At 36.8% G+C, this 26,441-nt stretch overlaps 2 protein-coding genes across 7 annotated transcripts in view; one reads left to right on the forward strand and one right to left on the reverse strand.

Moving 5' to 3' along the window:
- Nucleotides 1-4,531: 4,531 nt before the first annotated feature.
- On the forward strand, nt 4,532-12,113 carry METTL21C (methyltransferase 21C, AARS1 lysine). Of its 3 annotated transcripts, none has more exons than XM_054063197.1 (5): nt 4,532-4,627; nt 8,146-8,318; nt 9,478-9,620; nt 11,096-11,213; nt 11,520-12,113. In XM_054063197.1, the coding sequence occupies exons 2-5, from the start codon at nt 8,156-8,158 to the stop codon at nt 11,912-11,914; spliced, it is 819 nt and encodes a 272-aa protein (XP_053919172.1). In that variant the 5' UTR covers nt 4,532-4,627; nt 8,146-8,155; the 3' UTR covers nt 11,915-12,113. The 3 variants fall into 3 exon arrangements, with proteins under 3 accessions (XP_053919172.1, XP_053919157.1, XP_009563405.2); XM_054063182.1 differs by lacking the exon at nt 4,532-4,627 and adding an exon at nt 4,710-4,864; XM_009565110.2 differs by lacking the exon at nt 4,532-4,627 and adding an exon at nt 4,711-4,864 and having other exon boundaries at nt 8,146-8,297.
- Nucleotides 12,114-12,265: 152 nt separating this feature from the next.
- Nucleotides 12,266-26,441, reverse strand: part of TPP2 (tripeptidyl peptidase 2) — a 54,711-nt gene continuing 40,535 nt past the window's right edge. For 2 of the 4 annotated variants that reach the window (XM_054063157.1, XM_054063163.1), the window contains 6 exons: nt 25,379-25,530; nt 25,191-25,287; nt 24,164-24,294; nt 22,569-22,776; nt 13,642-13,761; nt 12,266-13,180 (listed from right to left, as the gene is read on the reverse strand). In XM_054063157.1, the coding sequence (XP_053919132.1) occupies nt 13,091-13,180; nt 13,642-13,761; nt 22,569-22,776; nt 24,164-24,294; nt 25,191-25,287; nt 25,379-25,530 (798 nt within the window). In that variant the 3' untranslated portion in view covers nt 12,266-13,090. Of the gene's footprint in view, nt 13,181-13,641; nt 13,762-15,524; nt 15,616-22,568; nt 22,777-24,152; nt 24,295-25,190; nt 25,288-25,378; nt 25,531-26,441 lie in introns of those variants that run through there. The other 2 variants (XR_008449214.1, XM_054063173.1) reach the window with 2 other exon arrangements.

A 26,441-nucleotide genomic window follows, 5' to 3' on the forward strand; every position in this document is an offset into this window, starting at 1 on the left:
AGATTTTAAAAGTTGTAAACATGAGCAGGTATTTACATCAGGGTATAGACCCTCTTCAATAACTCACCTGCTTGTATGCTTGGCCTTGCTATGAAACCGAACACACACAAATAAACTTCTATAAACCCAGCCCTTTCTGGGCACCCTGCTTTATATTCACTAACAATTCTGCCCTCCCAATAAAGTCAGCACTTTTATATGCATTGATGCAAATAATAAATTGTTATTTATGAAGGATACCATGCGAAAAATTGGACAATACACACAGAAATAAGTTCCCAAAGCAATTTATTCTGGAGTGCTGTATTTAGGTATATAACACACTGTGCGAAATGAAAGTGGTGAGATTTGTAACAGTTTACATCCAGGTCAAGAATTTAGGCAAGAACTGGAAATTGTATTCTTCTGACTCCTGTTGTAGTCAAAATATTGAGAGCCCTTAAGAAGCCACATCTGTCCCTTTGCATTAAGGAAGCCACTCCCCCCCAGCCAGGGAAGCAAAAGAAGAGCTGTACAACGAGAAAGGATTTCTCATTATAAAAATAATGAAAACAGTGTGTTTGGTTTGAGGATCACATTCTGTGTTGCTCTGCACTTCTGGCTGCCCCTGTTCAGAAAGGCCATCGGTATTACCTTGGGCTGTTAGCGACCTTAAGCTGGGGGTTCATCCCACAGCCATAGAAACAGAAAAACATGCAAACCACTGAAGATGCTACCCTGGAACAAATTTCACCCTGCAGTTGTTTGTACTTCAGCAAAAGCACAGGCCCTGTCAACACCAGGCTGCAGACATTTAGCTGGCTGCTGACAGCAGCTAAGAAGTCCCTGGGATTTGGAGAATGCAAACATGCTTTCCACATGCAGAAAAGTCCAGCAGATCCCTACAGCAATAAGGAAGAGGAGAATCTGCTCTAGAACTGGAAGTGTTCCTTTCTTTGTTAGTCATTCACCAGGCCAACCTAGGACCTCTGAGCAAATCCTGCGAGAGGTGTAAAACCCTGAATGTTTTAGTTGAGAACTTCAAGTCACGCACTGAAAGTGAGACAAACTCTGAATTCTTAGAGTGGAAAAACAGCATTCCTTTTTTTGTTGCTTTGTGTTTGTTTGGTTTGGTTTGGTTTTTTTTTCTCCTTATGGAAACACAACCATCCCTTGATGGTTTTGGTTACTAATACATTTTGGAAAGGTATTTTTATATAGCTGCCTCTGCTGCCATTAAGATCTTTTTCCTAGGTGGTCCTGAGTTAATGCCCTGTGTACTATGCTTGTCAGCACTGAATTTCATTTATCATATTATCACTTCTCACAACATGTCAGAGATCCTTTTGGAACTCTCCAGCTTATTTTTGCTTTCACTATCTTGAATAATTCTGCATGACTGTCACCACGCTATTTTCTTCATTTCCCGTTAGCTTTTAGGAATACACTCAATAGCACAGCTCTCCATGGGACATTATAAACCTGAACATTTCTTGCCTCCTACTCTTCACAAATTATTAAAACAGATGATAAGCTTTGAGATAAGAAGGGGGAGTTAATTTCAATAAGGATCATTAGTGAGTGACTTTATCAAAAGCTTGTGGAAATCCATGTGTGCTGTGTCAACTGGAGGACCTCAATCTACATGGTTGTAGTAGACACTTCCTTCCCAAGAACATGTGAAACCTTCTGCCTTTTCCACACTCTGACTTATTATTTATCAGCCAAGACCTACGCTACCGTTCCACTCAGTTTAACTAGCACAGATGTCAGACTTAGTGGCCCACTGTTCCCTAAATCCCTTCAAGACCATCTCAGAAATATGCCTCACATTTGTACAATTTCCTGTACTTTAATATGAAGCCTAATTTAACCAGCAGGTACCCCACCCTTTTGTTTGGGGCTGGTAATTTCACAGTAGAGTTCCGGGTAATTATTGTTTGGCCCTGGTGATTCGTGACTGTCAATTTCATCGATACAAGTATCTTTAACGCTGCCTTTTGGCACAAATCTGGCAATCTTCTTGTTCCTCATGACGGGTTCAGAGAAGACCTTAACATTTTCATACCTATTTCTCACAATCTTTTAATTAAGGTTTTAACAATTTTACATCATTTTTTTCTTCACTGAACTTGCTACTATTAACAGCAGAGAAACTTGAAAACTTGTTTTAAATTTAAATCATTCTGATCCATAATGCAATAATATGAACATCATTCTACTCTGCCTCTACACGGAGGAGAATGCTACTGCTGAGTTCAGTGACAGACAGTTAGGAAGACTACTCTTCCCAGTTTTCCTGTTAGTTTGACAACAATAAAAAGGAAAAAGACCCACCAATTAGTTTTCATATAACCAGACTTAAACCTCTCTGAAACCCAAGTCACTCAACTCAGATGAAAAGGAAATACATTCTAAAAATATTTGAAGAGCTTCATTTACTTCATTACTAGCACTTGGCAGCCTGTTGTGTTTTGTGTTCCACAAATGGTCTAAATAGCAAATTCCCATGAGTGTTTACAAAACAGGAAAAGCTAACCAAGTCATTCAGAGTTTTGTGGAATTGGGAGTTAATAACTGAAAACCACCCTTTTACACATAGAACTAAGGTGCTGCACTCCCCTCACCCTTTTACACACAGAACTAAGGTGCTGCACCCCCCTCAGCCTGCCTATCCCGAGAAGTCTGGAGAAATTTTAATTCCAAGAGGCTACACCTCCAGACAGCACTTATTTTCAATCTTAAACAAGAAATGTTTGGAGATAGATGGCAGCAAAAAGAAGCAGTTACAGAAATGGTATAGTAGATATATGTCAGCAGCTAGATTTCAGATAATTAGGGTTCATTTGGATAACTTAAGAAATAAAGCCATATCTGCACGATTTGTAAATAAGTTGTAACGCTGTTCCTACGGTTATTGTACTTTTTACTTGGTTAGACAAGAGATACGATATAAAGTAAGCCAACCCCTCTGATTTGGTTTGAAAAATAAAATAAACTGTTTATGTTCAGTATTAACCCCAATGCCAAAGCTTAGGACAGAATTTCAACAGCAGCAGCAGTCTGAGCTACATTCATCCCTGGTGACAAATACAATAAATATGTCAGCAGAGAACGTGCCTGCTAAAAAGACCATGTCTTAAAAAAAGGTATGGCAGTCATTCCAACAACAACATATCAGCCTTTTTCTTTCTAATAACAGCTACTGACCTAGCTCAGGACTGCTCACTTGCACTACTTGCAAAGTCAGGTGGGCCTGTGAAATGCGATGTTTACTATATCGACTTAATGCAGTTAATATCTTAATACTAGGTCCCAAATATATATACATATTTATATATGTATATTTTTATATACATATTTATATATATTTTTTATATATATATACATACATAATATTTATATACATATTTATATACATATTTATATACATAAACGTGTCTTAACTATCAAATTTCAGGGAAAAGAAATGGGTGAGCATTTGAGTGAAGGTCTAAGCTGTGACTATTGGAGACACGCAGTGGCTATCGTGTGAAATAACACAGCCACCATGAACAGAAAGGCTATTTAAGTTTGCCACTCTTCCAGTACCTGAAAGGGGCTACAAGAACGCTGGGGTGTTCACAAAGGCTTGTAGTCATAGGACAAGGGGGAATGGGTATAAACTGGAGAGGGGCAGATTTAGACTAGACATAAGCAGGAATCTCTTCACCATGAGAGTGGTGAGGCACTGGCACAGGTTGCCCAGGGAAATTGTAGCTGTCCCAACCCTGCAGGTGTTCAAGGTCAGGTTGCACGGGTCGTGGGCAGCCTGATCTAGTGGCAGGGGTTTGGAATTAGATGGGCTTTAAGGTCCCTTCCAACCCAAACTATCCTATGATTCTGATTCTTCAAGAGAGAATTACTTGAATATTCAAAAGCTGTTCTTGCAAAGATGCAAACAGCTATAAACTGAATTAGAAGATGTACACTCACCCAGCTCCGCCATTTCGATTGCCAGCCTTCAACTGTCCACTAATTAGTTGGGGGATGTTTTCTGGCTCTATGACTTTAGAAGTTTCCTTTAATTTTTTCTGCCCTCTAGTTGAATTTCTTTCTACAGAACCTTTTCCAAGAAGGAGAGGGGAGGGCAGAAGATGAACAAAGTGCATATAAAACTCTCAAATTATTGAAATGTATAAGGAATACATATTTGGTTTATCTCCAACATCTACAATATCTGTTTTGAAACAAGCAAATACAGGATTTTCCGATTAAGGTGTAACTTCCATGTTTGCACCATCTCTTTCAGCAGAGATGATATTTCCTTTGGTTACAGCCTGCAATAAAGATGATGGGAAAGCTTTTATTTCCTCAGGACCGTCGATTCCCTGCGCTCTCTGTGACTCAAGGCAGGGCTGGGTATGCAGAGCTTCACCAGCCGAATGCTCAGTGGGGCAAAGGAAGACTTGACCTTTTCCTGGCAGCAGGAGCCTGGTGAACTTTTCTCTGCATTTGGACTACTGCCAAGCGGCCACACACGTTATTTATGTGCTAATTTGCCCACAGTAAGCGCCTTGTTTAATTCAAGTCTGCTTAGTTGCAAACACAGGGAACACTTAATTTGCAAAAACAGAGCTTGGAGGAAGTAGATATTTTATTTCTGAAGGTTAGTACACTCAGGACTTCAAAACTCAAGAGTGTTTTCGTTTTGCATGGCAAATGTGGAAGAGTTTAATGTGACATAGTAAGTTCTTCGAGCACTGCCTGGTAATGTTACTCTAAATAGCCTGCAAGCTGACTGGTCAGAGCAGAGAGCTATTCCTTCCAGGTGCATGCCTGTATATAAAAACCTCTGGAGTGTGCATCTGTCCACAGGAAACTTGAGCACCTTCTGTCACAGCAGGTAACCAAGCAGCTGTGCAGCTAACCTTGTCTGACACGCCTTTGTGTTCTCTGCTAACTAACAAAGGAAATACGTTTGTCTGAATTCTTATATTTCAGGTCACCTGAGCTATTAATTAAACGCAGCTAACCTAACCCTTACTGTTACTCAAGGAGTGTCTATCTTTGCTGGTTTTCGGTATTTGGATGCATTTAACTTGTGGAATCAAATATCATATAGGTTTACCATAGTGATGGTTCCAATCACTGACATTTCCTTTATTTCCTAGCATTTATATTCACCTTTTTACAAATATATGAATATTTAATTCAGTGCATAAGAACATGAGAAAATTGCCTGAGCTCTAAGAAATATGGATGTTTGTGTTTGGTATGAACATATTGCTAAGCTCTGTCTCACAAAGAACACACTCCAGCTGCATTTCCCATGTCAGCAAACGGAACTGGCTTTTGCCCAAATATATCAGACTAAACCAGACTACGTTGTGCAACTTTGTGCAGAGGTGAGAGAAACACTTTTCAGCAGAGTGTGAAGACCCAGTGATGCAGCAGCACCCACTAACCTACTTTTTTTTTTTCTTTTGCCCATATAACTAGATTTGAAAAGCACTTTCCAAGCACTGGATTTTGTAAGTTCAGAGGCACAAAGTCTATTCTTATAGGGGATGAGCCGTTACCTTAAGGTTTATCATCATCTTACAGTTTCCTTTTCAGGTTTTAATTATCTTGTTAATTTTACGTGGCATCAGAAAATAGATATAATTTTGTAAATTATTCTCTCTTCCTTAGGTTCTGAAGAAATCAAATGTGATTTTGTAAGTTGTTTTGTTCACAACAGTTTGAGACTATTAACAAATTCAAAATGTGTGAAAGCTTTGGAAAGAACAGAATTTAGAAGATAATTTCCCATGAGAATCATTTTGCATAATATCAGCTGCTAACATTCAGAAAGAGCCAACATTTTCTAAGGGAACAGATTTCTTTTGCAACATTATTATATGAAATCAAAATGCTTTTATAGACATACCATTTTCAGTGAAATATGGATCAAAAAATGTCAAAATAATAGGAAACATCAGTATTTATTATTCTAAAAGCACAACAGCAACTTGACCGTATTATACATAGGGTATGTAATAATGCAAACACGACCTATCTGCAAATAGCTTACTTAATACCCACTTGTGTCTATAGTCTTCATGGTACAGTTTGTCATTTAAAATGATGAAATAAACCTGTGCATCACTAAGGCCAAGATACTAATATACCTGAAACACTGAAATTGTAAGACTAAATTTGTCCTGTAGTTTGCAGCTAAAACAAAAGCACCTTACTTTTTAATTTCAGGTTTGGCCTTCCACTTAAGTAGTACATGCTACAAGACCCTTACCAAATAAAAAAAAACACCATAAAAGACTTTGAAAATGCAGTGCCTGTTTAAGTCATTTTGCATGTTTCAACATGAAATGTCCAGAAGACTAGGTCTTCAAGTGTTTTCTGTCTGTAGTCATCACCAGTTCTGACATTCTCCTCTTTTCATTACACACCTTGCCAATTACAGAAGTCTTAATGTATTTTTCCCAGCGATTTCCTAAAATGTTAAAACGCAACCAGATTTTATTCTAACTCAAGATATAAAAAAGAGGCATTGCTGAAAACTGGAAGCGTACTTTGGATTACATGAGATTGAACAGAAACCACTGCTGTTTTAAGGAGGTACACATTCACATGTGAAATGTGAACAATGCTTTCACTCACATGCCAGCAAATGCTCTAACTGCAGCATTATCTTCAGTCTCTTATCTGCTATGATCATAACTCAAGTTATACACAAAGGGTGCATAACCAGAACTTGTTACTAGTTAGACAGAGGCCCTCTACGGGGAAAATATAAAAAACCATCATCTGCAGAAATCAGTTTACTTCAAAGCACTCTCTTTTCTGAAACAATACAAAAATCACTGAAATAACTGAACTAATGCAGAGTTATAGGAGTCAGAACACAAATCCCGTCCTTGTGAATGAACAGACTAGCAATAAGGCATATATCGTGTATCAGTAAAGCTGCAACGGTGTCAATATCATGTGTGCAAATAAACCACCCACAGAAGTCAGTGGTCAACACTGCTCCTTAAAAAAAAATACCTGCAGGCATTACAGAACCTCCTGGCTGCTACCAAACCTCTCCCGCTTCTGGCCAGGATATCCTGAACAGCCTCCGTCAGTATGATACAACCCAAATCACAGAAAACTTCACAGCATGTATTGCTGGAGAGAGCCAACAAATACTCTGTTCATTCTTGAGAATGCATAAGACCAATCATGAATAAAGACGCAGCACAGCCATCACGATATGTGGGAAAGGTGAACTTGTACAGCCTCTGGTCAGAGGAACTTATGAACTATGTTTTTTTTCTCTTTATACATATATGCATACATGTAGATACAAAAGGTACATAGGCGTTATCATTGCAGAAAACTCCAGTTAAGCAAAAAGTTTCACTGCCAGATTTCCCCTCAGGCAAATGCAGATCCAGTCCTAGTCCTGTTTTTAGTGCTCATTAGCTGATATCAAGCAGTTCTTTCTGATGTTGGGTGCTGCCCTGTACACTGAAGATGCAGAGTCACTTATAACAACCCCTCATCCCTCATTTTCCAAAAAGGAAGTTTACTATTCTAAAATTCCCACTGCAATTATTTCCTGACTATAACCTGCATACCCTGCAGCTCACTACATTTGAGGATAATTCAATTAGCTGTTTAATGGGAAAAGACAGAGAAGAGAAGGCAACTGTATACAAGAAGAAAAAACTCAAGAGTACTGTCTGAGGCAAATTAACCAGTTTTATCACAGGAACGTCAAATCCAGAGTTCTTTGTGAAACAGTAAATTACACAGATGAAAGTCATAAACATTAAAAGACAGTTCATCTTTCTCAGCTGTTGCATGTTACTGGTACCAGTTGAAGCAAATAGCTTACTTTTCAGACTCATTAGTGGCATCCATTTAGTGACATAACACTAAGATAAAATAAACATGATAAAATAATAAATATGATAAACATTATAAAAACCTGATAGAATTACTGCATTACCAGAAAATGCTTGCAGTAATTTCCAGTGGAGTAAGAAAGTTGCCTTTCATTGCAGCCTCCAGTTCCTTCATCCCATCATTGAAAATAACCCCAAACCAAAGGCTACCCAAATTATCTTCTTCCAATCATCTCATACAAAGAGAATGCCCCCAAGCTTTTAAAACATTATTTTTCCCCTTCCATTTCAGCTCTTCTGGCATGATCTCTGCACAGCAGCCACCATTTCCCAACAAAATTCAAGGAATAATGGACTGCCAAACAGAGGAAGCAGAAACCTGTGAAAAGCAATGCGACTCCGATGACTGTACTTGGAGCTCCAATTGTTCATCATCAACAGCAGGTTTAACCCAATTTAAATGCTGCAAGTACTATGGCATGCTAGTATTTCATACTTTCACTTTTCTGAGCCTCCAAAAAGTACAGGCCACCATGTCACTTTTCCTTTTGATCTCCATTTTTGTAACCATTTCCCTTTACGTTCATATCTATTATCAGACCAAATCTACAAAAACAACTCTCTCTGAAATTAAGATGTGTTTTTAAAAAGGTTCTCTGGATTTTATTTAGACATTAAGAATTATTTCACAATTGCAATCAGAGATGTGATTAAAATATGCATTAATTGGGCTGGCACTGTTGAAGGTGTAGCATTACCAATTTCAATAGGCTAAACTGTTCAAAAACCTACCAAGGTTTCCAGGCAGGTATCAATTAAAATCCACATAAGCCTGAGCAAAATTTTTCTTTGCAGTTAATTTTGTATCATGAATGCACACCCTGCCAATAGGCTTCCAAGAACAGTGCAGTCATTCAGAACAGCATCTTTGTTTTCGGTGAGATCAGATGGAGCAGTTCAGCAGAGGTCTCCTGAAAAAAAATCTCACCTATAAGCCTACTTGCTATGATGAGACACACTAACACGACTGTAGCGGTGACACTCACGGAACATCACAGTATATGTCAACATACACTTTAAAAGTATCTTACAATCCTCTTTTACGGGAAGAATGGTTAAAACATAACCACTAAAAAGAACTACGCTTTCTTCAATGTAAGAGATAAGGATTCATGATTTCTTCTGTAAAAAGAAGCTTAGTGTTCTAGATCTGTTGGCCTCACAAATGAAAACCACAGCAGAAACACCTACGTAGCATATTTTGGCAGAGTATAAAATACAGCATACCTAAAAATACAACCTAACTTGGTCCAAAGTCTTCTAGCTGTTATTATCAAGAGTTATATATTCGAATTAGCAGACTTTTTTCCCTAAAAGGCTTATTTCTATCCAAAAATTGCCCATGCGAACACTCAGTATGGCAGGTAAAGCCCATTGCTCCTTTTACTTCCTAGCCAGCCAGACCATCCTCATCTGGATGGCAATCAAGTCTCCAGGCCAATGGCCTAACACCTTTTCTAGTCAATATGCCTGCATGCTACTTTCACAAAATACATTTAACCTTTAACAAGTTGCATACGACCACTTGAATATAAAAATACAGATTTCATCTTTTCTCTAACAGATTCACCCGTAATTCTTAAAATACTACAGAACTGGGTTCCTAGAGTTTCACACTACTTCGATAAAGAGCACTACACGTACGTAGGCCACCAGATCATCATTCAAGAGTCCATAGAACACTTCGGAGCTGTGGTGTGGCCGGGGGTAAGTACATGACACGGTACCCAGAAAGGTGACACGACAGAAGAGTAAACCACGACAGCGGGACACAAATATTAAGGAAGCTTTTTTAGATGACACTTCTGACAGCGGAGTTTTCCCTTTGCATAAGAAAGCTGTAAAGCAGTTCAGCAGAAAGCTCTACCTTATGCCAATTTGAACAATTCATGCCAAAAGAACTGTGGCACTTACGTATTTGCAGATATTGAGAAAAAATTAAGAAAGGGGACTCAGGAAAAGTTTTCAGCATCTTCCATAACTCCCATCAGTCACTGCTGGGAAGCAAACAATTAGCAGCATAAAAAGAAGAGATTAAATAAAGGAGTTTAAAACAACTAAATAGGCATCTTTTAAAGAACAGTCTGGAACAGTTCCATTGCAGTAGGGAAAACTGTACTTGCAAACAGTTCTCCTCCTGTTGCTCTTAAAAACAGAATTGTGTGGACTGAGAAAACTGCCTCTGAGGGCAGAAAGGGTCAACTGATAAAGACATGAAAAATCAGATTTCAAAATTTTTCAGATCCACATTTATTGAAAAAGCTCACAGAAAATGGCAGACAATTTCAAAACAGTAGAGAAAAAGAAAGCGTATGGGTGGGTGAAACAGTAAATTATTTTGACAGGTCACATCATCAATTCTCACATTAATCAGGTGCCAGAATGCAGATGGTAAAACTCCAAGAAAATGGAGGTTGCACAGATTAAGACTGGTGATTCATTAGCTGTCAGCTTTCCCAGAGCAGGTAGCCAGTGTTGCATTATGAAAGCACAACAGTTAAAGCAGTAACAATAACACAATACTAAAGAAAAGAAGCAAAACGGGGGAGTTAGTTTCTTTGGCATCTGTTTACGTTGTTTACACACAGCCAATTTATATTCTATCGATAAGATCTTTACAAAAGTCTGATAAGCAATACTTCCATACAGTGCAGATGTGTGGGGTTTTTTGTTTGTGTTTTGTGGGTTTTTTTAGTTTTATACTACAAGTGTCAAGTTGGTAAATAACAGATTTTTAATATTTCCTTAGGAAAAAAATTAAAACAAAAAAACAAACCTGTTCACAAAAAAACTCTGTTGAAGCCTGAATCTACTTCACAAGTGATAATTAGCCAAAATATTTATGATAATAAACTAGAACATCACTTTTTGCATATCATTAATCCTCATTTACTGTTCTGACTGTATGGTTCACATCTAAACACTGCCTATCTTGAGCTGTCAGAGGTCTCACAGTATGTAGAAATGTGTAACAAAATGATATCATAAACCTGAAACTAAAAATAAGTTGTTTATATTTTTTTAAAATATAAAGGCAGGACATATAGTAATTCCTTCCAAATTACATTTTTATGTTACTGCCTTCAGTGTTAGTTAATAAAAAATCGCTGTATAAAAACATCTAATGGATTTTTGTGGAACTCACCTGTCACCGCCTTATGAGTATTTGTTAACCATTTCAGGCACTGGCTTTATCTCAGTATCTGGAATCAAATCAAGAACAATTCAACCTCAAAGACAAAAAAGTTTTGGAAATTGGTGCTGGGACAGGCTTGGTTTCCATCGTGGCCTGTATTTTAGGTTAGTATTTTCATATTTCCTTTTGGAGTTCTTGTGAAAGATGATCTAGATCTGCCACTGTCACTTTTAAGGCAACGAAGCAACAGTTGAAGTACACTTTGCCCGTCACTGCTTTTTTAAAATGAAAATTATTGTAGAATACTATTTTGTTAATGAAGTAACTGACCTAGTTATTGGTGAAGGGAGAGCTGGGGAAGTTATGTAGATAAACGTTTTTATAGAGAGATAGATATATACATAAAACCTATATGTATATAGATTCACCTACGTACCTACGAATTGAATGAAATTCAATGTTTTTTTTAGGAGCTTACGTTACAGCTACTGATTTGCCTGAAGTTCTCGAAAATCTCTCATATAATATCTCAAGAAATACACAAGACATGAATATTCATAAACCTGAAGTGAGAAAACTGGTATGGGGTGAAGATCTTGATGAAGACTTTCCTGTATCAACTTACCATTATGATTTCCTACTGGCAACTGATGTGGTATACCATCACACAGCTCTCGACCCCCTGCTAGCAACAATGGTGCGATTTTGTAAGCCAGGAACAGTATTACTATGGGCAAATAAATTCAGATTCAGTACTGACTATGAATTTTTGGAAAAACTTTGCAATATATTTAATACAACCATTCTAGCAGAATTTCCAGAATCAAATGTCAAGCTCATTAAAGCCACAGTAAGAGAGAATTAAAACTATTACTAACTTTTATTGAATGGCAGCACCTTACCGTTTGGAATGTTCTGCAGCATTACAGCGCACCTTCTGTGCATTATGTTCGTAAAGTTGTATCTGAGTTTTGCATTACAAGCTATGAAAAAACTGGCAAGACAAATGATATAGCAATTTGTCTCTGGTTGACATATATGACACGTTTAAACAGACCAACTTCACTCCACTGAATGAACAACGTTAGTAGCAATAGTTAGTAAAAAGGCTTTAACAGAAAGCATTGATCTTCTGGGCTGAACTGAACGTCTGTTGTTTGTAAGGTGTTTCCTTTCAGAAAGTTTCATTTATGTACTCTTCCAGAAACCAATACAATTTTCAGCTTCATTATCTGTTTTTATTAATTATAAAACGATCTTTTAAAGTATCAGAGTGCACATGGTGTTTTTTGATCTTCAGCTTTGCACGTTTATTCTGCTGTGTTTTACATTTCTAACATTATTAAACATGTATGTAAAGCTTTACAATACCTGACCAAGATTTAACTGCCTGGCACTTCTATACATATATCAGCCTGTGCTGATACTCAACTTCACGTGGATTTTTAAGTTTGCCTGAATCAAATGCCAAAATGAAGATTTACAAGAGCACCTATGCATCAGCAATTCTGAGTTACACATTGTAACAGTTTGAGAGGTTGAATTTTTCTTAAAAAAAATTAAATGTAAACTCTTGCAAACAATACAAGTAGTGATGTCCTGTTACTTTAGTCTAATAAATAAGATTTTAGCTACTCTTGAAGTAGCTTTAAGGCCTTCATACAATTGAAATTAAGATCAAACATGTTAAAATTCAGTTTACCATAAAAAATACAGAGCTTATACAGCTTTGCAGTTAAAAGTAACAGTTAAGAACGTAACATGCATGCAGGAAGCCTTTCCAGCTTAATTCCAAATCCTTGATGTTGGCAGTTCTGGCACATCCATTGCCAGCAATGGGATGCACAATACCGAAACTCCCTGATGATAGGAGTTAAGTTACCAGGTATTAAGCTGTACCCAGGTGCCTTTACTGATAAATACACACAATTTAATAATCAGCATTCAGTAATGAAAACATGCGTTCCGATAAAAAGTCAAACTTATCTTTTCATATCCTGCCCCATATAAAAATCATTCTAAGTTTACAATCGTTGGTTTTCTAGAATACACAATAGTCAGGTGGATACATGACAGGAAGCCAGTTTTCAGTGAAAGTTGCACAATGAGTCCATCCAAGCAGCTTCATTAGCTGAAGAAAAAAAGCAAGCATTAGAAAAAATAAGAAGCTCTAGGATTTTACTCTCTAAATCCTTCCAATGAACACCACATTGATATCAACATCTTAAAGATGTCTTTTATCAGAAAGGTAACAGATTGGAGAACTGGTGACCACTGAATTACTTAGTCCTAAAAAGAAAACCATTCTACATGATCTTTCCATTTAACATGCAAAACCTTTGTCCTAGGAGTTACAGTAATCCCCGTTAGTATCTGCTAAAAGTGACAGTTACCCAACTACTCTAGAAAAGGAAAGAAGAAATTACTATTGAAAATAGAGGCCAAGCCACAAAAGCCTGGATAAAGTTCAGATGTTAAGCTTAGCAAGTTTTGCAATGTAAGAGAAATCTCAAATTCGAAAATACTTGTATCTTACTTTTAAAAGCTTACTCAGCATGCACATGGCCCGTTACTTTACCAAATACAGCTTACCTGAATGCAATTTTTCAAGTTGTCCTTCGTTGGCTTCTCTTCTGCAAGTTTTGTGGCAAACTTGAGACCTCTCCCATACAATTTATTTACCAATGCATGCTTATAGGCAAAAGTCAAAACCTACAACATGAAAACAAAACTAAATTAGATATTTCCATATTTTAATCTTACAAGGCTTAAGAAATAATAGCAGACTGTTCAGGTAGCAGAACTGATTTAAACAAAGTAAAACATTTACACAAGATAGCTTGCGTATTTCTTTGCAGTAAAACAGATGATTCACAGTAGAAGTTATAAACATGAACTTCCTAGAGACTATTTCAGACTTCATGAACATATTTGACTTCAGAACATCTTGCAAAACACAGAAGTCACTGTTCTAATTTTTTATTCATCTAATTTGTATCTTCTTTGGATTTTTATTCTATAGAGGAGACTGTAAAGTACTAAAAAAAATTTAAAAAAAGAAAAAGCAAGAAACAGGCAGGCATACTTTTGACTCACAGAAACATAGACCTAATTGAGAGTTTTGATTCCTAGGAAGTCACGAACTTAGAGCAGAAACGAATATGAATATACATAGTGAATGATATATATATATATACCCACAGAGACATATACAGAGAAATGCACATAATTATAAACAAGCAATGAAGACAGGCAAGCATGAAGACAAGCTTCAGGTCAGCTCCTCACCATTGGTAATTTATTAAGAAGAGATCATAAAAAAGCTTCCTCTTGATAATATTAATTCTAAAGAGATAACTTACAGTACTTGTCAATGTTGTGACTAATATGCACAAATGAGTGTGCCTAGTTAAAAGCTAATGTAAAATAAATCAGGTTCTTGACACCCAAACACCGACGACATTCAGGGTGCTGCAAGATAGTTCATACCACTTCATCAGTTACAGCACTAAGAATTAGTGCAACTACGACATTGTTTCATATATACCCTTTGGAACACTCATAGTAAATAGTTTTTTAAATTTTTTACCGAAGAGTGACGTAGCAGCACAGTTGGGGAACACAGTGCTGTTTCTGTTGCTAGCAAAGCATTCTCATATTAGACTTTGCTATTCATATCCCTTCACTCATTAAAATATTTTTCCTTCCCTTCGAACTCTCAAAAAAAAATTACATTTTACCAAAGTCCACTTAAAATATCCCATTAAGAAAAGCTAAGAAAAACACTTCAAGGATGTTTAGAAATAAATATTTTGCATTACAGAAAAAACCTTAATATTTCTTAAGAAGAATAAGTCCTGCAAGAACTGAAGAATCTGCCCAATTTTATCTTCCTGAACACTTCCACTGAATATTAATAGCACGCCCAAGTCTTTGCAGGATCTAAACTTAAAAGACTGAGCTTGAAAAAAATAGAAATAACAAGCTTAATTATCAAGCAATTCAAGGTGTAGTTTTGAAGCTCTGAAGCATATGCCAAACACTCAGAGTTGCTCATTCTTCTTCTGTCTTCAAGTATTTATTTTGTTGTGTTGAAGTAGTCACTTAATCTGTTGTAGCTCAAAACACACACATATATGCAACAATGAGCATTCACATACAGATTTTCCAAATATTGCTATTGGAAAAACACTTTGCATGCTGCATTCTCTATCCAATTATTTTGGATATTTTCCTAAAATCAAAACACATTAGTGAACACTTCTGAGTAGCTGCTCAGTGGATCCATTAGCAGACTTAGCTTGTTAAACTAAAGCTTAAAAAAAAAACCAAACCCTTCCGTAAAAGATGATAGAATCACAGAACAAAAACAAAACAAAAAAATGTAATGAAAAATGCATTAGAGCTCTCAGCAAATATAACATACTGGAGGCTAACCAGAAATAACGTCACTGCTCTATTAAGAAAGCTCTTACCTGACCCTGTAAGTTTTGAATGGTTATTGAACATCAGTGATAAAGGCAGGAGGAAAACCACTTGACAGCATTTCTTTCGTAACAGGGCTTCCTAGAGTTTTTGTGGCAAGAAAACAAAGCATTTTACGAAGCACCCTTGCTCTGGCCAAATAAAAGTTCGGGTATTTCTAAATGAAAAAAAAATTCTCTGCTGGACCAAAAGGTTGAAAACAATATTCCAAGAGCTCTTGATAAAAGACAACTTCTGTCTTAACGCTTGGAAAAAAACCCCGATCAACTATACAAGTTAAGTAAAATTGCTAAAATTTCATTAGCACTTCAGAAGTTAAGAATAATGCATGAGATGCTTTAAAATTGTAATAGGTTTACAAGCAAAAAAACGCTAGATAAGAAAGAATACTTTATAACCTGTACACATATTGGTCAAATAAAGCCTTATAATTAAAACACTGCAAACTTTACAATCACAGAATCGAAGACTGATTCCTTGATATGTGTAAACAACATAAACTGAAGTGCTATTAAGATGTAACAGAGAAAGCAGCTGCTATCTGAACCTATGACAACAGCAGGTAAATCAGTCCGTAGCATCTCAAAGCAGCTGCTAGATGAAATAATAGGAATGACTTAAGTATCTGATATTATTTCATAATTTCAATAGATATAATTAAGGCTAGCTTTTACAGAACAAGCGATATGGCCCAGAAATTGGCCAAAGAGCAATATACAAAGAGTAATAAGAAAAGGCAATCCATACTTCTAGGATGCTGGGATGATTATTTCCCAAGCTAATGGCCTGTAATACGATATGCTAAGAGCCAGACCCATGCAAGTGGTTGGATGTCCATTTCCTAATTCACTGCCTAACTTGTCATTGGCTACATAAAGATGTATATTTAAGACAGTGAAATGCTGAAACAACCTCTCAGGTCATCTGCAGGGCTAAGGTACTTTAAAAGCCTGAAAACGGTCTTTAAAAAAAGAACACTTGTTGAATCCAGCAACACTAAACTACCTAATAAAACTTTTCTAGTATCCTAATACTGATAACTGAAAAGGAAAACAGACTTGTATAATCAATTATTTAAACAGCTGAATAAAACATTTCTACAATTAAAAATAATTAAAACACCAAGTTAAGCAATATAATTTATAGGTAATGCACTCCAACCACTTTAAGAATGCTAAAGTTGTCATCTTTATAATCACCAGAAAATGAGTTTTTTCAGGTTCATATACACCTATGGCAATAACTAAGGCTTCTTAGCTATGCCTGTGGACTCCTTGCTGCTTTATCAACTGGCTTATTACAAATAAAAGCAATATTCATATAAAAAAATTGACTCATATTTTCATAAGTCAAAAGGAGTTACGGGAATCAAGTATCCAGCAACAAGATTTTGGCAGTGACTGAATGTGATCAGCTGGAAGAGACAGCTGCATGTGACAGTGCAGACAGTAATATGAAAATCAATCCAGGCTAAAGAAGCTTAAAAGACAGGATGGAAAGGTCTGGGCCTTTTATTTGTTTTTAAACTTATTTTTAAACGTGACTTTTTGCTTATGCCCAACAGCTAATTTAAAGGTTGAGCGGCATTAGATTCTACAGATGAGTCATTCCTAGTAACAAACAAGCCACATTTTAATACTCTCCTGTAGCAGTTCTGTTTAAAATTGGGGATTTTGGCCCACACATTTTAAAGCTATGTTCTAGGTAAAAGAAAAACCGCACAATTTACATTCTATTACTAAAAAGCTTAAAGCACTATCACAAATGTGTTAGCATAATTAAACAAATGCTGCATAGAGTTGTCTCAATTGGAGTTTATTTGAAATACTTTTGCATACACTGGGGACATAAATATTCTGTCACATTTAATTTAAAATAAACCTTCAAAGACAAGTGATTTAAATAAAATAGCTGAAAGCATGAACAAGGACAATTGCTATCAGTGAGCACCAGTTTCCCTACATGCTTGCTAGAGTATGAGGAAAAGCATGATACTTCAATGGAAAACAGGCAATTTTGAGGAACTCAAGAATGTCTTGTGGCAACACAGGTGCTACACTTGCAGAGGACACGTGAAACAAGTGATATTACTTGGTTTAGTAGAGAGAGAGAGATGAAACATAAAGAAAAGTGATAATGTTCCTGTCTCATCTTTAAAAGCAACAAAAAACCAATGAGAGACCAAGGTTTCCTTTAAAAAAATTTACTTAGACTTTTAATTATTGACATCTGGTTGAACTTGGAGTTAGAGGAAGCTTAGGAGAAAAAACACTTTGAGGAATGTTTCTATTTAAAGCTGCTAACTTATGATCAGTGCAGTAGTCAAGGGCCTTATTTACACCCTTTCTCACCCAGTTTTTCTATCTTTCAAATGCCAATGCCACAAAGCCGTGTGCATGTGCAGGAAAAGTTCTATGTTTTCATTTCCAACACAGTGCTTTAGAATAATCTGGCTATCTCTTGAGGACTCTCATTTGAAGGACACTCACACAAGGTCTGCTCTTGATCCTACATCACTACTCCACTTTACCTTTCCTCTTTCCAAACCTCTTCTGTTCTCCAAATGGCAAGTGGATCATGCAAGGTTAGGTGATAGAGTGAAGTCACAACAGTTCATTTTATCAGCCCAGTCCAAGTCAGCTCAGAGAAGGATCACAGAAAGGCCACTGAAGTCATAATTTCTTGTTTTCTACCAAGGTGAGTTTTGCCAAGCAAAAGTCAGCTGGACTGAAGAACATAATCAATGCTTTTGCCCCTATCCTAGCAAAAATACTTATTTCTTAGTCAGAATTTGTTTTGAAGCCTTAAACACTATTTTACAAAATTAAGTCCTCAGCATTGTTCCTCAACTCCCCATCTCAAAGGAAGCATGTTGCATGAACAGTATGGTTCCCTTAAGCAATCAAAAGTCAAATTTTCCTCTAAGAGCCTGAAAAATAAAGTTATTTGCACTAAGCTATTCAATTTGTTTTTAAAATAGGAAAATCTTCTAGAAGTACAACAGCATATTGCAGGCAACACCAACGTGGAGATTAATACAACTGTTTTTCCAAATAGGCAGAAGAAGCTACAAAGGAGAAAGAGCAAAGGCCATTGCAGGTATTTAAAACATTCTATTGGCCCATCTCTAGTGCAGAAGACACTTATTTTTATTCAAACAGGAAGCCGAGAGAGTTCTAAGCACAATCTCACTTACAAAACTTGTCAGCCATCATAAATAGAAATGAATGGATACTTATCAGACAGCTTGAACAAAAGAAGCAGTTCAGCAGAGGTAGGTGGAATGAAGCAACTGTAAAGTATTACTTTTTAAAGAGAAGTTGCAGGCCATGACGCACAGATACAGCTATTCTCACAGTTTACGACAAAGACGGTAGGAATAGAATTGCAAATCTTTTCTTCTGCTGTTTTGTATCAGGCCTTATCATAGTTTGTCACTGAAAAAACAACCCCCAACTTATCATAATTATGTAGTCTCAGTCATTAATAGTGACCCTTTAAAAAGCTAAATAAATCGTAACTGGATCTTCATTACGTGACTATGATTTTGAATGACCAAAGAACATTCTGTTATTAGCTGGAAACTATAGTTCTAAGAAGTGAAACAGTTGTTCTGAAAGGAGTAATTGCTGACTACAGCCAGTTCCTAAGAAAACTACTAGATGGACATAACACCTGTTATCAAAGGAAATTAAAGAATATGAACTGCAACAAGGATGAAAGTTCTAGGAAGCAATAAAGGAAAAATAAATATTTTCTTCTCAGATGAAAAACAACTCCCTTTGTCCTAATCATAGTCCTTTTCTTCAAATCTGTTACCACGGAAAATCACTAGTGTCGTATCACCTCCTTTCAAAGCAAAATTCCCAATCCTATCAAGGCCCAAGTCACATTATTCTCAGTCCTCACCCATTTCAAAGAGTTTCCAGAAAAAGAAAACCTCAAAGTATAAATGTGAACAATTAAAAGTCTCAGTTCCAATAAGCAAATGGAAAAGTGCTTTAAGTAGCAGCAGGTATTTCTTTCCCTTCCAACTTTTTTTTTTTTTACTTTATCTATAGGTACTCCTGCGATTGGAATTACTGAACAGCACCATGGAAGAGACAAGAGGACACATCATGTGATCTTTAAACACATTAAACTGATAGCTAGTAAAACTATCACTACATCATTAATGACCAGCATACACGCTCCTAGATCACAGAAAGCTATGAAGAAAACCACCACAGAAACAAGCGAGTTACATAAATTACTTGCCAAGCAGTCACTGAAGCTTAAAACAGTCGAAGGTCTAAAGCATAAAACAGGGAGGTCTGGACATCGTGCAGTCTGACCTCCCAGTTCAAAGCAGGCCACCTATAGCTGGTTGCCCTGGATCATGTTCGATTAAGTTTGGCTACCTCTAAGCACTGAGACTTCACCACCACTCTGGGCAAACCAATTTAAATGTTTGCCTTCACAGTAACACCCTCCCCCCCAACCCATAGAAAAAACAACCCCCAACTTTTTATTAAAGTAGAAGTTTCTGTGTTTTAGTTTGTGCTCACTGCCTCTTGCCCTGGGAATCACTGGGGAGAGCCTGGTTCTATCATCTTTACACCCCACAACACCTATCTGGACACACAGACAAAATCTCCTAAAACTTTCTCTTCTCCAGGGTGAACAGTTGCTCCAGTCCCTTAATCTTTGTGGCCTTTGTAATACTACTTATAGTAGTTATCATAACTGTACCGATATTAAGGGTATCTATCTAGCAGCAAGAAAACACAGAAGATAAACTGTATGCAGGCCAGGCAGGGTTGAGTAAATAAGGTTGTGCATGCATACAGGACAGAAAGGCTGAAGAAAAGCACAGGACAGAGATGTACCCCAGGAGTCATTAGGATGTAGTATGACAGGCTTGTTTTATCCCTTTTCAGAAGTCACCCTTTTAAAATGTCCAGAGCACTCTACAATGTTTCTGGGCTAAAAGTACACTCAATGAACTCTTTGATTGGGATAGAATTAATTTTCTTCCTAGCAGCTAGGTTTTGGATTTGCGATGAAAACTGTTGTTGGTAATACAAGGATGTTTTAGTTGTTGCTGAGCAGTGCTTGCACACCATCAAGGCCTTTTCTGCTCCTCATGCCACCCCACCAGTGAGCAGGCTTGGGGGCGCACAAGAAGCTGGGAGGGGACACAGGTGGGACAGCTGATCCCAACTGACTAAAGGGATATTCCATACCACGTGACATCGTGCTCACAAATAAAGATATAGGGAAGAATGAAGGGGAAACATTTAGAGTCACAGCATTTGTCTTCCCAAGTGACTGTTACACATGATGGAGCCCTGCTTTCCTGGAAATGGCTGAACACCTGGCCTGCTGATGCAAAGTGGTGAATGACTTCTTTATTTTACTTTCCTTGCATGTGTGCCTTTTATTTTACCTATTAGACAACTTGTGGGTTGAGATAAAGACAGTCTCACTGCTACATTTCCAATTCTCTCCCCCAGTCCACTGTGGGAGAGTGAGCAAGTGGCTGCGTAGCGCTCTTGACAGTCAATCAGTTTAGATTTCAATTTTCTAGTAAAACCAAGAGGGAAGAGCAGATGAACATGCTGTTTATAGACGATGGAAATTATTTTCATGTAAATGCTACAAAAATCTAAAAAATTTTGTTGGTCTTTCAGTACCAATTTAACAATACAGAAGCATTAGTTTTCAGAGCAAAACTTGAATATGCATTTAGACAAATACATGGTTAAATAAGTCTGAGAGAGATCCAGTCCCTAATCTGTACGATTCAAATTAGAGCTACCCATTCCAGGCCCAGAGCACACAGAAGAGTGACAGGAATCAATACCTGCCTTGAAAAAAAAACATGTAACAAAGGGTGATAAACTCCCAATAAGATGTCTCTATTGGAAATTTTCCCACTGAAATTATTCCCATCAGCTTTAAAAATCAAAAGACAAGTAAACCAGGGGTCACTATACTGGAACACAATACTGTATATGCAAAGACAGTGAGAAAATCATATGACAGACAATATGATTAAAGCACAAAGTCTGCTAGCATAGGATGTTATAGTCAGTTACAGATTAGAATAGGAATGCTGAAAAGATGTAGGTGCACAAGAATATATAGATTAAAAGAAGTGAGAGTAACCACCATCAAGCTTCTTGTTCAGGCCTCCAGCTAAAGCAGGAGCTCTTACCAGGAAGATTATTTATTGTCAAGGAAATTAAGTGATTTTTAAAATTCATTTTTTAACTATCTGAAGTGCTTTGGCAATTTGATATAAACAACTGCATTGGTAATTTCATCTTCCACTAAAACAGAGACATACACAAGAGTTAAGTAGAGAAATTAATTAATAATCAATAACTCAACAGTTAAAGTCAAAAGTTAAACCCTGTAAATTAAAAGCTACATAACTAATCTACAATGCATTTTTTTCCCCTTCTGGAATAGCTGCCTTGAATGAAGCAGACCAAAACTTAATCTCAAGATTAGGAACCTTGAAGTGACAGGGAAATATGTGCTAATAAATATGTAAATGCAATTATTACCAAGGAACTTCTTCCTTTACCTCTACAGACATTACTGACACCAAAACAAAACTTCTCTTGTCCATACAGTAGAAGAGGCTACAGAATGCAGGACTGAACACAGTAGGGATGCTGCACACTTCTGTGCGTGTACAGCTAGAACAGAGCAGAGGTTAATCAAAAATATTCCCTGAAAGGTACAGAGAGAAGCAACTCAATAAAGCAGGCAGTTTTTTCACAGAAGTCTGGTACTGTTCTATACCTTTCCCTTAACTTCTACGTTAACATGCACAGATGTGGGCTTACCATGGATTTGACAGCCTTGGCAAAACCTTCATGAAGAAAGGTCATTAAGAAAGCACAACATATAGGGACAGCATGAAAGAGCAGAAGGAAGGAATGTATGAGGCTGTGCACACAAATGTGGTGCATAATTCTACCAAAAAAAAAAAAAATCAAAAAATCCAACAAGCAAAAGAAAAAAAAATCTGCTATGCGTACCTTGCTGTCAAAAAGATCAGTCCATTTTGTTGTTTCCCAGAATGTCTCTGTCAAAGCTTCTGAGCAGCTCTCATGATCCTCATCTTTGCCTTCCGCATCACTAGAAGCAGCCCCTTCTTGGGCCTGCAGGTGAAGCAGTTGGTCAGCCAATGCACTTCCTTTTCGGCAAAGTGCATCCACTAAAGTTGATTTCTGTTTTTCCATTTCACTAGAAAGAAAAAAAAGAGCATTAAAATATTAAGGACTTTTTGCAGATACCTCATTATGAGCAGAATCAGTGCTGTACTGAGTTTAAGCTAAGAAATTACAACAGTTAGCACATCCAAAATGAAAATAAGCACAAAGAATTTCTAAAAGCGTGGATATTTACTATAAATTAAACTAACTGTAAAAAAATTTCTAGAGGCACTACTTATTAAACAAGTTCATTTTTCTAAGTCTAAAACGACTTTGGTGTCTTAAGGCAAGGGCAACTCAGGATTCTAAAACTGAATAAGCCAGCACCAAGAAATATAGCTTTATAGTTGGCACTATAAACACAGAGTTAAATCCACCACTAACATCAGCAGATACAATTCTGCTGACTTCAAAGGAACTGCACCCATTTAAAGCACCATTGAGTTTGGTGTTCAGTTTCAGATGTTAGGTTCAACCACATGACAGCATGGGCAGCCTGCTTTAGTGGGACATTCCTGCCCATGGCAGGGGGGTTGGAACTAGATGATCTTTCAGGTCTCTTCCAACCCTAACTATTCCATGACTCTATGACCCAATGGGTCAACTTGCCAAGAAATGTTTAGAATTATGTTTATTATGTCATAGCCTTGCTTTTATATCAGCAATTACAGAATTACACACAAATATCCAGGGCAGCTAGAATGGACAGACTAGTTTTAAAACTGAAGTCTCGTATTTTATCTGAAGTAATCAACAAATATGCATCTCCCCTTTAAGGGCCTAATCATCAAATCTGTTGCTCTGTTTGCAACTAAAGCAGCACCATGCCACACACTGCAAAATCTAACAGTCCGTCTCCAGACTAGGGTGTCACCTACAAATAACTGTTCCCTAAGGATACATACATAAGATTCAGAGGAACAATCTAGAACTGAAGGAAAATCAGGTCTCAAAAATGCCCTGAAGCACAAGTACAGTCATCATGCTTTTCACAAAAGAAATCTTTTGCAAGTAGTTATTTCCTAGACTGCTGTTGTTTTGTCTTCAAAACCATATCCAAAATGTTGCAAAATATTATGAAAAGACAGGTAGTATTCAAAACACACACATCTCTGATCTGTGACGAAGCTCGAAACAAAAACTTAATACCCCATTTTTCTGACATATTTAAATCCTGAAAGCACCCTTGTTTATTTAATATTTTTAAGTAGAAACTAGCAGGTTTTAGGGTTGCTGCATTCTAGAAACATAGTAAGAGAACAAAATAATTTTTCAGTCAAGTTTAAAATGACCTGTCCCCTCCAAAAAACAACACAAGTTATTAAAAGAGGTTATAGTCATTCCATTGCTTATAAGCAGAGATTAAGTATATTGATTACAGAAATAGGATGCAAGAAAATTATTTACTGGGTAGGTACTTTTTTATAGTAGTTGCATCAGGCCTGGGATCAGTCTTCATGGCAAAATATACTGCTAATGCTGTCTGATCAATATGAGATATTACGGTATTTGCAGCTTCAACAATTTCATCAAGTCTTTTCATTCGTTCCTAAAAGAATAAAAAAGGCGTTTAGCACTATGAAATCACGCTAGCTGATTGCTGATTCTACCAGCATTGGTTAATTGCAACAGTATGCAGACATAACGTTAGGTAATTCAACATGCCTTTTTCTCCACTGTCTCCAATTTTTGATTCAACAAAACAGATAAGTTCGCATTATCAGAGTTTCCTACATACGTAGTTCATTTCACTGAAAACAAACTAGAAAATATGAGGTGGGTATATGTAAAATGCATAGTTTACAGAAAGAAAACCACCTTCCAGTACAAATTAATTCTCTTAACTAATGGTAGCAACTATTGATTTCAGAAATAAATATAAAATGAGAATCAAATAAACAGAAAAATATTAAAGCTACTGACATATACACAAGGTTGTTTTATATTCAAGATATGTAAACTTCTCTATTCATGGTTCTCACTTTTGAGGACAATGACAGATGGTGGATTTAGCTGTGTCATTTCAAGGGGTTACTGTCCTCAGTTGTCTGAGCAATTCCTCTAGAAAAATTACCAGTCCAGTAAAGGAGCAGAATGGCATGTGTTCTTTTTTCAGTAACTACCATTTAGAATAATATTGTTGTAGCCTAAACCGGTATGGAAACTTACAGTGTGTTTAAATTAACAAGGGGCAAATGATAAGCAAACATACTACAAGTAGGCACGCTTACTTTCATTTGGTTGTGGGATTAAGCAAATTACAGTCAGTTAGGGAGGCAGCTGTCAATCTAGGCATTCCTGCTTTATAATACTGAGCACAACTATGTCAGTCACCTTAAGACCAAACATGTATGAAGAAAGATTCAGTCATTTAGGCTGCATGAATGTATTGAGACAAGGATGTTTTAAGACAAATCAAGTTTTGAAGTGTTAAAGGTTAACAACCTTTTCAGAATCCAGCTGATGAAGCCTCGCAACGTACAATGGAAGATGATTAGGAAACGCTTCTTTCAACTCGTTGTACATGTCAGTGGTATCCAGCCTAGAAGAGAGGACATAGCATGAAAGTACAGATTCTGGGTATTTCTTAGTATGGGTGCTTCAAGCTTGTGTAGTCATGGTAGTAAACATACTTGGTCATCCACTGTATTTTTAGATCTCTTAAAGCTTCAGCAAATTCTTCTTTTACATCCTTCTCTTTCTCCTGTTCTTTTTCTTTCTCTTTGCTGCCATTTTTAGTCTTTGATGGTGATGGTATCAGGTGATAGTGAACAGTAAGGATATCCTGGAGGATGAAAAGAGACACACACTGAGAAGGATATAGCAAACTTTTTTCTGATGCTATATAAAAGCTACATCATAGCAATGAACACCTCTGAGCTATCCGTATATTGAGAAAGGATTCTGAGAGCAAAGGTACCGGTAATTAGGAATTCAGAAATGGCTTTAAATTTTTATTTTAAGGAATACAAGGATGTAGATATTAAAACAGCACACTGGGCATAAGATAAGAAAGCTTAACATTTAGCAAGTTTAACACTCTGTAATCATATAATTTTACATAATATTAGTTAGAGAAGAGTGGGGACTTCTTTGTTTGCTTTTATAAAAAAAAGCAAATAACTTGGTTAAAAGGCAAAGGAAAAAATCAGTTAGAGATCCTATCCCACAAATTTGTCAATAAACAAATGAATAAAGATGACTAAATTCTAAACAGTAATACAACAGCAGCAGGATACACAATTTTATTTCTCCTGAGACAGTATTTCTTTCATGTGCCTACTGAATTAGGCGATCCATCCAGTCAACTGTTTTCCAGTTGCTGCTACAGACTTTTCAGTTTCACCTGTTTCTGTGCTCCAGTTAGGAACACAACTGCAGCATTTTTTTTTAAAACCCTATATGTTAGCACAGAGATAGCACTACAGTTTGAGTTCAAGCTACACTAGTCAACAATTACCACAAGAAAATCAGTTACAGCTATTTAAAAGGAAAACCCTAACTCATCTTAGATTATGCCCTGAAGTCCATTTGTTGGGATGATTTACATATAAATTTGCAAACAAACCATCATCAGATTTAAGTCATTGCTTCTAGAATATTACAATTGCCGAGAAAGGCCCTTCTGTTGGTTTTAACATTGCAGTTTTTCAAAAAACCTCTCCTCAAATAGTGAGGGCACAAGTTTGTGGGCAT

Source organism: Cuculus canorus, chromosome 1 (assembly GCF_017976375.1).
Source record: "Cuculus canorus isolate bCucCan1 chromosome 1, bCucCan1.pri, whole genome shotgun sequence".
Taxonomy (NCBI): domain Eukaryota; kingdom Metazoa; phylum Chordata; class Aves; order Cuculiformes; family Cuculidae; genus Cuculus; species Cuculus canorus.